This window comes from Chlorocebus sabaeus, chromosome 13 (assembly GCF_047675955.1).
Source record: "Chlorocebus sabaeus isolate Y175 chromosome 13, mChlSab1.0.hap1, whole genome shotgun sequence".
Classification (NCBI taxonomy): Eukaryota; Metazoa; Chordata; class Mammalia; order Primates; family Cercopithecidae; genus Chlorocebus; species Chlorocebus sabaeus.
In genome coordinates, this window is record NC_132916.1 from 54,456,459 (window position 1) to 54,469,287 (window position 12,829).

At 36.3% G+C, this 12,829-nt stretch overlaps 1 protein-coding gene across 11 annotated transcripts in view; it reads left to right on the plus strand.

Moving 5' to 3' along the window:
• The window catches only part of L3MBTL3 (L3MBTL histone methyl-lysine binding protein 3), a 121,573-nt gene that overhangs the window by 53,070 nt on the left and 55,674 nt on the right, over positions 1-12,829 (plus strand). For all 11 annotated transcript variants that reach the window (XM_073022463.1, XM_008007081.3, XM_008007083.3 and 8 more), the window contains 2 exons: positions 6,724-6,800; positions 11,190-11,275. In XM_073022463.1, coding sequence (XP_072878564.1) covers positions 6,724-6,800; positions 11,190-11,275 — 163 coding nt within the window. The remainder of the gene's footprint in view (positions 1-6,723; positions 6,801-11,189; positions 11,276-12,829) is intronic.

Sequence of the window (12,829 nt, forward strand, 5' to 3'; positions counted from 1 at the left end):
CCGTGTATTTAAACATTCAGTAGACACATCGATAATTTCCATTACTTCTCAGATGGGATTCTTGGATACTCATAAGTTTTACTTGCATTGTTTAAAAAAGAAGAGATGTTAAAATTCATTTGCTATTCATATTTTTGAAATGCTTTACATTATATGTTACCTACGCTTTTTGCAGAATTTTTTAAAAATGTAGACAATTAGTTCCATGATTAGATTACACAGACCCAAGTACAATTGGCCTTCTGTATCTGTGGGTTGCACATCCACGATTCAACCAACCGCAGATCAAAAATATGAAAAAAAGAAAAATAACAATGCAATAATAAAAATAATACAAATAAAAATATACAGTATAACAATTATTTTCATAGCATTTACATTGTATTAGATATGATAAGTAATCTAGAAATGATTTATAGTATATGGGAGATAAAGTAAACAGAAGGTTGTGTGTAGATTATATGCAATTACTATGCCATTTTATAAAAGGGACTTGAACATCCTTAGATATTGGTGTCCAGAGGGGCTTCTGGAACCATCTCCTGCTGACACCAAGGAATGACTGTGCTTTCGAGTATTTTGTTTGTTTTCCCCAGCTTTTCTCTGCAGAGCATAATTTTTCCTCATAGGACATCTTTATATTCAGTTTATAATACAAGTTTTTCATTGAAATACAGTCAATTTCTAACATATACAAAAGTAGAATAATAGAGCAGCCCTACTGCAGCCTTTACTCAGCACCAACAATTATCGACTTATGTCCAGTATGTTTCCTCTGTATTCCTACTCCTCAAATCCCAACTGTGGGATTGTTTTGAAATCAATTACAGATATTAGAACATTTCAGTATGTATCTTCTGAAGAGAGGAATTAGTTTTATTTTTTAAAAAATAATAATAACCATGATATTACTAACATACTTAAATATTTCTTCCAGTTGTTTCAGTGAGTTTTTTTTGTTTTTAGCTTGATGGTTTTAGGTCCCATAAGGTATACACTTTGTGATTGCCTTGCTTGACCTCGTTTGATTTACAGATGCCTATTTCTCTCCTTTCTTCCTCATTGATTGTGGCTTTTGTTAAAGACACCAGGTTGTTTGTGCTGTTGAGTCTCCCAGTTTGATTTCCTGATTGAAACCTCATCTTATTTACTGTGTTCTTCTGTTCCTCCTATTTACTATAAATTGGTGCTTTTGGTTTTATTTAAAATTGTCGGGCCTGCACGGTGGCTTATGTCTGTAATCCCAGTAATTTAGGAGGCCAAGGTGGGAGATCACTTGAACCCAGGAGTTTGAGACCAACCTGGTCAACATACCGAGACCCCTGACTCTACACAAAAATTTCGAAAACAAAAAAAAATTTCTATACCTATTTTGAATGGGTGAGTGCATGAGAAAACTTTAACTTTGGAAATAGTCTAAATCTGTCCTGAATCAAACCTGTTTGTCTCCTTCTGTGCTTGGTGGACTGTGATGATGGCACTACTGGGGTGATAACTGGGCTCCAGGCCTTTTCTTAATAAATGATGCTAAAACAATAACTAGAATCTGTTGAAATGAGAATATTTTGTTTTTAAAGTTGTGGTTTATTGGGGGAGAATTTTTTTAAAGCTTTTGCCTGATTTAAACAAAATAGGTGAATGTCAGTTTAATTTTTGTGGTCTCATAAGTATTACAGTGTTTTAAAGGTATAAGTTGCCGATTTGACGTAAGATGCATTGCCTTTGAAAACATTATTGTGGAAAAAGTAAGGGGAGAGTCTAGAAGAATTCGCCACATTCATTTTTCGATGCCAAACGTCTAGGAAACAAACAGGAAAGATCCTGGGTTCTAGAAAAGATCCTGGGTTCTAAAAAGATCCTGGGTTCTAAAAATACAAAGAAAAGAAAAAAATTGATCTCTTTTAACTTGAGTTTTGTGCTTTTATGAGGACAAACTAATTATTTTTAGGATGGAATGTACTTTGAGGATTACTTAGACTTCCAGCTACTGACACGGAATCATATTTTGTTAATTGTCTGAAAACGAAAACAGTGTGTTCTCTTCCTCAACATGCAGTTAAGGCACAGTGGAAATTGCTTAAGTGCTCTGGAATTTCTCTACTTTTACTAAATATTATGCTCTTTGATCTTTGAATTTTGGAATGGTTTTTATCTGCATAAATTACTTAGGTATGTAATTGAGGTTACAGATTGGATTGCCTTTCCCAATTTAAAATAGTTTGGAAATGAGATATTTTGTGCTTTGAATTGAATAGTAATTCTATATCTCTTGTTTACATTAGTGGGAATTTGAAAATATATATGTGTCTGTATACATTTGTGTTACTATATGTTTAGTTGCAATAAAACATTTCTAACTTCCAAAGAGGAACATGATAAAAATGTATGTAGGATGAAAAAAGTAGTCTTCTATGAAAGGAAAATAGCATATACTAGAATAAAAATGGCTTTACCTCTGGGTTTCTTCTGTGCTTTTGTTACTGATAGTTGGTAACTGTTCGATTCTATCTCCTTAACAGTTGGTTAGATTTAGGAATAATCCTAGATATAATAGAATATTGGCACTAGAAAGGACTTTAGGGACCCAGGAACGTAGTCAGTACCATGGGGAGAGTACCTCCAGGGTACGACTGCCCTCCCACCACTGCATCCTCTTTCCTGATTCTCTTCTCGCTGCCTGAAGGTTGGGCTCTGGGGCAGAACACAATGAGAACAGTCACCTCCTCTTTTCTTCCAGGCACTAGGAAGGAACCTTTCTTTTAAAAAATATTGTTTTCATGTACCCTTATCTTTTGGGATCCGGGAAGGATTGACAACAGGATTTGGCCCATTGTTTAGTAGAAGGCCTAAATGAATGAGGTTGCAGCTTCAGCGATTTTTGATTCCATTGTACTTTGGTTGTCCCAGTGGAGTCAGGGCAAAAACTAGCAACAAAAAGACCTATGAAAAAGAAAAGCGTTGTTAGTGAATTAGAACAAATATAGCAGTGGGCCTTTTCCTTATTGCCCGTAAGTGTAGTGTAAACTTTTTTTTTTTAAGAGATGAATCTCTTTTACATTTACAGATTAAGAGCAATAGTAATTTTTTGTGTCTCCCTAAAATGTTGAAAAGTTGTCAGTTACTTAGAGCAGTGTCAGTTAATAGGCTTGTCACTATTTGGTTAAATTTGGGAAGCTCTGGTTGGTGGTGGTGATGGGAAGGTTGTGGAGATGAATGGAACCTGGGCTGTTCTGAACTTCAGCTCTGAGGGTCTCACGGTCTGGGGAAGGAGAGAAACTAAACACCACTGTCTTGGCTGCAGGGTTAGATGGTGGTTAGTGCTTAATTTTTAGAACCAACCACTTGGAGGGGTGATGGCACTTGGAGGGGTGATGGCACTTGGAGGGGTGATGGCACTTGGGAGGGTGATGGCACTTGGAGGGAAGGACTGACTCAAGCTCGCTGGAGGGCTCTTGGGGAGGGCTTCTTAGAGGACACGGGGATTTGAACTTGACCAAGAAGGACTGGGTACTTAGAGGTTGGGATGGAATATTCTTGGCTAAGGAAAGCACTTGCTTGTGTTTCGGCCCAGGGGTAGAATGTGTTTGGGTAATGGCAGCCAGTTTATTCAGTGTATTACTTAACACTTTTAAACTTCAGTTGTCTTCTGAAAGGGATTAATAATAATACCTGTCCCATCAGGTGTCGTGGGGATTAAAATAAGAGTTTTAGGAACAGAAACTGACTTGCAAAAGGTTGAAGAGCGATAAGGGATATTAAGCAGAGAAGTTTAGTGCTGAAGGCAAATGAATCACTGCTTAAGAGGAAGTCACCTTGACTTCTAAGGAAGGTTCCCTGCACCATGAGCATTTTTGAGCTTGGTTTTTAGGTAGAAGGCAGGAGGCCACTGTGGAGGGAGAGAGTGGAGATTTCTGAAACTATGGGTTATTGGTGGGACCAGGTCTCCTAGGAGGAGCTAGCCTAAGGAAGAAATAAACTTTCTTTTCCCCTCCTTTTCCCCTCATCCTGGAGAAAAAGAAGAAGTAAAAGGAAAATTTGATACGAGGGTGATGAGATGCTATCACCTTTATCTCTTCCAAGTATTCGTTGTGTTAATGAAAGATTTTAAACTTGACGCAAATTAATAATATTTCAAACAGCTACTGTGGGTAATAGAATTGAACATGAATTAGGGATGGAAAGGATCACTTGATGACTCAGGCTGATGAGGTTTGGGGTTTGGTAGTAAAGTGCAGAGTAGTGGAGGCCCTGAAGAGTTCACATGTAAGGGGAGCCAGGAGAGTTGGGTACTGGGTAATAAATTGGCAGAGTCATCATGTTCTGGGTTATAGGCAGTGGAGAAGCCAAGTGTCCTGTATTTCTTCAAATAATCTAAACCACTGTTGCTTAATGGAGAGACTTTGATGTTTTCCATAAGTAAGCATCTTGCAATGTTCTCCTTTGACTCTGTCTGAAACTGCAGAGCTCAGCGTGTGTACATTAGTTTTTGCTTAACTTTTGGCTGTGACTGACAAAACCAGAATCCCTTTCTTTTCTACCCAAGTGCTTGGTGAAATCACTTAACCTCTTTGATTTCCGTAAAATGAGGATCTTCATGTCTCCTAACTTTATCCTTATATCGTAAGCATGGATTTTTTTAAAATAAGTTATTTCTTTGGTTTCTGGCCCTTTGAGAATTTACTGTCTCAGTCTCATTGGGTCTTAGCAGTCATTATGAATAATTTGCATTTATATGTGAAATGTACTTCAAAAATTTTGAAATGAACTTCTTTCACGATATGCATAAAAACCCAAAAGAAAGGAAGAGTATAGCAATCAATGTTTTGTCATACTTTCTACCTTTAGTTGTTCTTCATATTTCTTCTCAGTTACATTTCTACTTTTGAACACTAGATGGGACTAAGAGATGACTTGTTTTACAATAGTAGCAGAAAGGCTATCACAGCCTTTCAACTTTTGAGTGAAGTGTTGTTTACTTATTAAGAAAATATAAGTAAAATAGATAAAAACAGTAATATTTTTATCTTCTCTATTGAGACAGTTTCTTTGTTTTAAGTGGTGACTTTGATCAATATCTGGATATTATTTAAACTTTATATTAGATTCAGATAGTACAAGAATGAGTGACTATTAAGAGGCCACAATATTTTCCTTAATTGCAATTTGTATATCCAGTAAAATCAAAAGAGTCATGTTCAGTGTTTCTACTTTAAAATAAACACTGTGAGTCCGGCAGATAATTATAAAAACTACTCTCTAAGTTATATTAGATTGAGAAGGAAAAAAATTAAACAAATATTGTATATTTTCATTTTTTATGATGCCACCTATGAATTAACATCCTTTCCTAAAATAAAGGCAGTAAGACATTAGTAATAATCCATAACCAAAATGATTTTTTGAGGAAAACACTGTGGTATCTGGAAATAGAGCTCCAAAGCCTTGTTTGTATGATTTATAAAAGTGCATCTTAATGAATTGTGTATTAAAATATCTTCCATGAAAATGCATATTGTAAGAAATATAGTGATTGCAGCATGAACTTGGCATTGACCCAGCAGTGCTTGTTTTCTTTTCATATTCCTAAAATAATGACAAGAAAAATAGTTTGTGGTAGGGACAGTATGAGATAACAAGTGAATAAAGGAAGAAGCCTTTAAGTATTAAGAAAAAGGTATTTTCTACTAAAGTGAGTTCTGAGAACAATCAGCATTCAGTAGTGGTTGCGTGAACTCACCATGTATTATTGTCCCAGGTTATGCCTTTAGAAAGGCTGGCTTGCTTGACTGTGTGCTAATCTCACCCACTTAGGACATTTTGTAGAAAATTCTTTGTTTCGCTGTTCATAAGACTTCCTTCTTCCCTAGAAACTCCAGCCACACCATTACCTTCCTGGCTTTCTGCCTTCTAGTTTCCCATCAAGAGGGCTGTGTTGAGATTTCCTGATCTCAGTATAGACTCAACAGCCCTCCTAGTTAATATAGCAAGACTGGACTCCTGGCATCTTTTAGACCAACATTTTCCAGACTGTGTTCTGCAGAACACTTGGGTTCCATATGATGTTAACAGGCTGAAACATGTTGCATGTTGAGAAGAGGAAAACATAGCAAAAGTGTGAGTAGGAGCAAGGAATTAGATGTACCAGGTACGCATGCTGATAAAGAGACTTTAGAAAAATAGATGCTTGACTGTAATAGAGATGACAGAAAGGAGAAAAAAGAGGTAAAGAAAAGAGAGTAATAGTTTGTCTTTATTCCTGGTCTCTGTTATTCTAATGGGTAACAGAAATAACATGTTGGTCATTAAGGATGATCACACTCCCTGCCTTTGTACATTTACCCTTAGTGATGTTGAAATAATTTTGGTTTGCCTGTGTACACACAGTCTAAGTTTATTGTTCCACATGATTTTAATGAATCTAAATCATAGATTTTAATGATATTATGTTTGCATTTTTGCTGTAGTTGAAGTTACTGGATATAACAAAATTTGTGGGGAAAAGAAAATTGCATGGTGTCAAATCTGTATATTTATCTAATAAAAATCTGCTTGATATTAATATATTAAAAAGTTCTTTGGTTTAGCATTTTTTTCCAAATTAGATTGATTGTAATAAATAAACTCTCTGTAAAGTGTTCATGATCTCTAATTTTCTTTTTATTTTACTAGTTTTTGTGAGTTTATCCTGATAATTGCAGTTTTTTTAACTTGTATAACTTACAGGTGTGAAGCATCCAGTCCACACATTCATCCAGTTGGTTGGTGTAAAGAACATAGAAGAACCCTTATTACTCCACCAGGTGTGTGTTTTTTAATGTGTCTAATACTATTCATAGACTTCTAGAGTAGGCAGACTTTTTCGGTAAAGGGCCAGATAGTAAATATTTTGGCTTTGCAGACCATGCAGTTTCTGTCACCACTACTCAAAACAATTGTAGTGCAAAAACAGCCATAGACAATAGGTAAACCATTGTGCGTGGGTGTGTTGCAGTAACAGTTTATTTACAAAAACAGGCAGCCGACCTGCAGGTGTTTGCTCACCCCGATGTACTTTCAACTATGTTAAGTATTGCCTTAGTTCATAACAGAGTCTCAAATTTTGTCTTTCTTGGAAAAAAAAATAAGTTCTGTTTTAAAAGATCTTTCACTTCTCAACTTGAAATTCATTTCTAGACTTTATATTAGTATATATTTAAATATATTGTCTAACCATAGAAGCAAATTGTCTAATGCTTGAACAAGTCCAGAAAAATGGATAAGAGGGATAGCAGTTCTGTGTATATTGGAGAACAGACTTCATGTCAGCATCAGTCCTCACAGAAGTACGATGTTCACATTTAAGTGAGAAATTGAGGCTTTAGATTTTTTTTACTTAGTTTATAACTCACACGCTCACTTTTCCTTTTTCCGTCATGATTCCTGGTTCTAAAATAGATTTTGCACCTTCATGCCAGTAGTGCCTCTGTGTTCTCTGAAGTTTTCAGGCGCTTCTGCTGTCTGCCTCTGGCCATAGAGCCTTCTCAGCTCATTTGCTGTCTCTTTAACAGGGAACAGTGTAACTGCTGATAAACAGTGTCCTTGTTTTATATCATTTAGAGTTTCTTTTGTGTGCTAAAGGACAGATTCTGGGCCGGGCGCAGTGGCTGACGCCTGTAATCCCAGCAATTTGGGAGGCCTAGGCGGGCAAATCACCAGGTCAGGAGAATGAGACCATCCTGGCTAACATGGTGAAACCCTGTCTCTACTAAAAATGCAAAATATTAGCTGGGCGTGGTGGCCTCCCAGCTACTCGGGAGGCCGAGGCAGGAGAATGGCGTGAACCCAAGAGGTGGAGCTTGCAGTGAGCAGAGATCGCACCACTGCACTCCGGCCTGGGCGACAGAGCGAGACTCTGTCTCAAAAAAAAAAGAAAAAAAAAAAAGCACAAACAAAAGAACAGATTCTGTGGCTTCTTCATAATCAAGACAGTGTATTTCTGAGTACATCACTACTTAAGGTGCCATGGCCACTCCTGGTATGAAAAGACAGGGTCATCAAACAGAAAATATCCCTGCGCAGTAGGCGATTGCTTAGTGGACACTTACAGGAGTAATGAAGACTGCCTTCATCGCAGAGAGAGGGTGAGTCCTGGGTTTACTAGGAGCTGTTTTTGAATGTAGCCTGCAGCATATAAGCTGGAAGATTGGAGAGCTTCAAATTCTATTGGAACAGCTGGTTTCATCTCACGTAGAGTGTCTGATCATTTACTCACTCAGGAGGACCAGTCATTCCTATAATAGGCAAGTCAAGTCCTATCTACTCCCCGAGTTTTCTCATATATTAAAGGGAGGAAAGCCTCTGTCTTGACTAATTTCCAGTACTATTTTGAAGGTGCAATAGCATTGACATAAATCATGAAGGGTTAAAGCAAAGTATTGGCTGGACACCTATGGCTCACGCCTGTAATCCCAGCACTTTAGGAGGCTCTGGTGGGAGGATCACTTGAGCCCAGGAGTTCAAGACCAGCCTGGGTAACATAGTGAGGCCCTGTCTCTATAAAAAATTTTAAAAGTCAGTCAGGTGAGGTGGCATGCACCTGTAGTCCCTGCTATTTGTGAGGCTGAGGCAGTAGTTCGAGGCTGCAGTCAGCTATGATTATGCCACTGCGCTCCAGTCTGGGTAACAGAACAAGACAGTGTTTCAAGAAAAACAAACAAACAAAAAAAAAACAAAGCAAGATATTAATGGTTTCATGACCCCAAATGTTGTGCTGCCTGGAAGATTTCTTGTATTCCGCCTTCCTTTGTCCTGTGGCTTACAAAATAATAGGGGCCAGTGATTGCCATAGTTGCTTGTTTGCCACTATCACCATCTAACATGGTGTGAGGATCCCTTTAGAATTCCCAGTTTGTTATCAGTCTTTCTTTCCGTACCACCATTTTTGGTCATGATCAGAGATCTGATTAACTAACAATGAACCAGTGAACAACAGCAGGTTCCTGGTTACGTACCCTGGAAGGAGTGGTGTAAGGCGTTACCACCGACTTCTTAACGTGAGGCAAAGAATCAAGCCATGTATCTCCTTTCCTGGATGTTTATAATTCAGTTGAATTCAGTTGTGCTACCACGCCTGGCTATGTTTTATTTTATTTTATTTTATTTTATTTTATTTTATTTTATTTTATTTTATTTTTTAGTAGAGATGGGGTTTCACCGTGTTAGCCAGGATGGTCTCGATCTCCTGACGTCGTGATCCGCCTGCCTCAGCCTCCCAAAATGCTGGGATTACGGGCGTGAACCACCGAGCCCGGCTGCATATTTACTCTTTAACCATTTTATTTTGAAACAATTTTGAATGTACAGAAAGGTTACAAGAACAGTGCAGAACTCATCTTTTCCCTGACTCAGAGACCCAGTCAAGTTTGCCAGTTGTCCTAGTGATGTCATTCCAAGCAAAAGGATCTTAGTTGTCAGATCCCTCCATCTTCTGTTAATTAGGCTGTCCTTGACTTTTGTGACCTTAATAAGTTTGAGGATTCCAGATCTGTTATTTTGTAGAATGTTACTTAATTTGAGTCGGATTGGTATTTCCTCACGATCATACGCAGGCTGCGCTTTTTTGGCGGGAATGTCATAGACGTAGTGCTGTGTTCTCATTGCCTTCTCTCAGGTGGCTCATGATGTCAATCTGTCTCTTTACTGGTTTGCTTTTACCACTGATGGATCAAGATGGTGTTTGCTAGGTTTGTCCACTAATGGAGTTATTTTTTCTCTGTAACTAATAAGTATTTTCTGGAGAGATACTTTGAGACTGTGTATCTCGTCCCAATATCATTTGCTAGTTTTAGCATCTGTTGACATTTCTAGCATGAATTATATTATTCTGACAGTGTTAAACTGTAATTTTTCTTGTTCCATCATTTCCTATACAAAATTAGTTGATATTTTCCTGCAAAGAATAGCTTTTCTTATCTTCCTATGTATTTGCTCAATTTATCTATATCAGGGTAGACCCATAGATTACTATTTTTATCAGTGAGTTATAATCGATTGCTGGCATTATCTTCATATTCAGATTTTCTCAGATATTAACCAGTTATAACCCCTTTAGGCACATTTCAATGTCCTTTTGAAATGTTCTTATTTTTTGAGAACTTCTTATTTTCTGGCACAGCTAGGCTTATCTCATACTTTCCCTACAGCTAGGCTTATCTCATACTTTCCCTGACCCCACCCAAGAGTCACCCATTTCTTCAAGGTTCCATGCTTCTTTTTAGTAGAGAATGATATTTAGAAACTAAGATATGAACGCTAAGTGTGCTTATTTACTACAAGATTGTTGATGTCTCCAGGCTTTTCAGCTAATAAAGCTAGGAAATACATGTGTATAAATATATACAAAAATGTATATTTATGTCTATTTCTGTATCTATTCATATATTGAAAACTGTGAATTTATACCATTAATTCCAATTCAAATCCAACGCATCAGCTTCATTCCAGTTTCCCTCAAACCTGGCTAACATTATCTTTGCTGCTTTTCTCAGTTCCCTTTATGTGGCTAATTTCCCATCATACTGGACCATTGTTTATTCCTGCTCATGCCTACCTAATGGATTTGGGGCCCTGGAGGGAACAAAAGAGGGCAGGAGGAAGGAGAAGATATTTTTACACATTCTATGAATAATGTTACATCATTTGTGCATGTTTGTTGGAACTAACAATATGAAGTTATATCTGAAATTGTTCACATATTAATAGATATAAATCTACCGTGTTCTTTTTAATAAGTACTTTCTGCTTATGTACACTTTTTTGCATATTTGTATATTGAAGGTCATTTAACTCACTTAATTTTCACATTTACAAACAATTGTGTGTTGTCTTTATTACATATGTCAGATTTTTCTAGATTCATAGAAACAAAATTGCTAAAGGGTATTTGTGTGTCTGTCTTGTAAGACTATCTTTATCTGAAAATATAAATTATATATATCTATAAAATTTTCATTTTAAAAGTAATAGAAAAATAATGATCAAGATGAAAACAATTTCATTATTACTAATAGCTGTGAATGTGTGAGTAAAGTTGTCATGTATATATGAACATAATTTTCTAGATTATAATATTTTAACTTTTTGTTGGACAATTTGGTATTCTTGCTGTCATTTTGGTTAAACCTCATAGGATTTACATTTTTCTTTCATAGGTTATCCAAATGTGAAACATTTTTCTTGGGATAAATACTTAGAAGAAACCAATTCTTTACCTGCTCCTGCAAGAGCTTTCAAAGTGGTAAGATGATACATTTTATACTATTTGATTAATTTGTGTGGATGAGATCATTTATTTATTGAAATTTAAGAACAAAACAAGTGGTATTAGTAAACCAGAATAGGAATGAGAAAAAAATAGAGCACCAAATAAGATGTTTTTGAATTTTTACAGTTTTTAAAGTCAAAATTGTTATTGGGATTTTTGTTGTTGTCATCCAAAAAAATGCTTTTATTTTGGACTTTAAAGTCTCCTTGGAAAATAATTCTACTTAATACTATGTGGGGCCAGTTATAGCAATCTTGTCTTTTTAGCTAGATATTCTAAAAGATCAGAACAGAACATGAAAATTTTCCAATAAAAACTATTTGATAATTTATTTGGATTTGTTTATGGAAAGCTGAGATGCTGGGTTTTTTTTTTTATTTTATTGCTATAGATCAGCATGTTTAATTACCAAAATGCAAGATCATCTGCTTTTATTACAGTATCTTTCTAACCCAGGGTCATTGCTTCTTGCATATAAAGTATTAAGATTCAGATGAACCTCATTTTTATGCAAAGAAGGAATAAGAAGTGAAACATCTTTCTTATTTTTTCTTCTCAAATAGCTTGCTTTATAATTTATATTTCTCATGAATTTAATGGAAAAGAAAAATATATCAAATGTTTATTTTTTTAAATGTGTCATGATTAGCTTATGGTAAATAACTTTCTTTAAGTGATCCTTTTATGTATAAATTGCTAGGATTTTTAACATTAGAATTAATTATTAGGTATAGGTCCAAATTTAGAAGAAAGAACATAAAAAAATTTTAAGAGCAAAACCATAAGGCATGATGAGAAACTATATCAAAAAATGTGTGTGATTTCATCTGATAGCAAGTTGAAGATTTAAAAAAGAAAACTGTTTAGAGTTATGCCGTATTTATGAATTTTTATCCACGCTCCCTTCCCCCCCTTTAACTTTAAACTCTTGTCTGATGCAAAGCAGAGCTGCATTACACTTCACTTTAAATGAATACAATTACATTAGGATCAGCCTACATATCTAGTGTCACAATAGAGAGAAAACAGATTTCTCTAGTTTGGTCTTTTAGGTGTCTTGCATTGACTGCTTTGTGATATTTGCATAACATACTTAATTTTCATGGCAACCCTTTTTTTGTTGTTTGCTTGAGTCAGAGTCTTACTGTGTTGCCCAGGCTGGAGTGCAGTGCCACGATCTCATCTCGTCTCACTGCAACCTCCACCTCCTGGGCTAAAGTGGTCTTCCCACCTCAGCTTCTTGAGTAGTTGGGACTATAGGCATATGCCACCATGCTGGGCTAATTTTTGTATTTTTCATAGAGAAGAGGTTTTGCTATGTTTCCTGGGCTTGTCTCAAACTCTTGAGCTCAAGCAGTCCACCCACCTCAGCCTCCCAAAGTGTGGATTACAGGCATGAGCCACCGCATCCTGCCCAGCAACACTTATACCCACTTTACAGAAGAAAGACCTGAAGCTCAGAAAATTAACTGATTTGCCTAACATCATGTCAAACAATCACCTTATCTTCCACAGTCTGTGACTTTT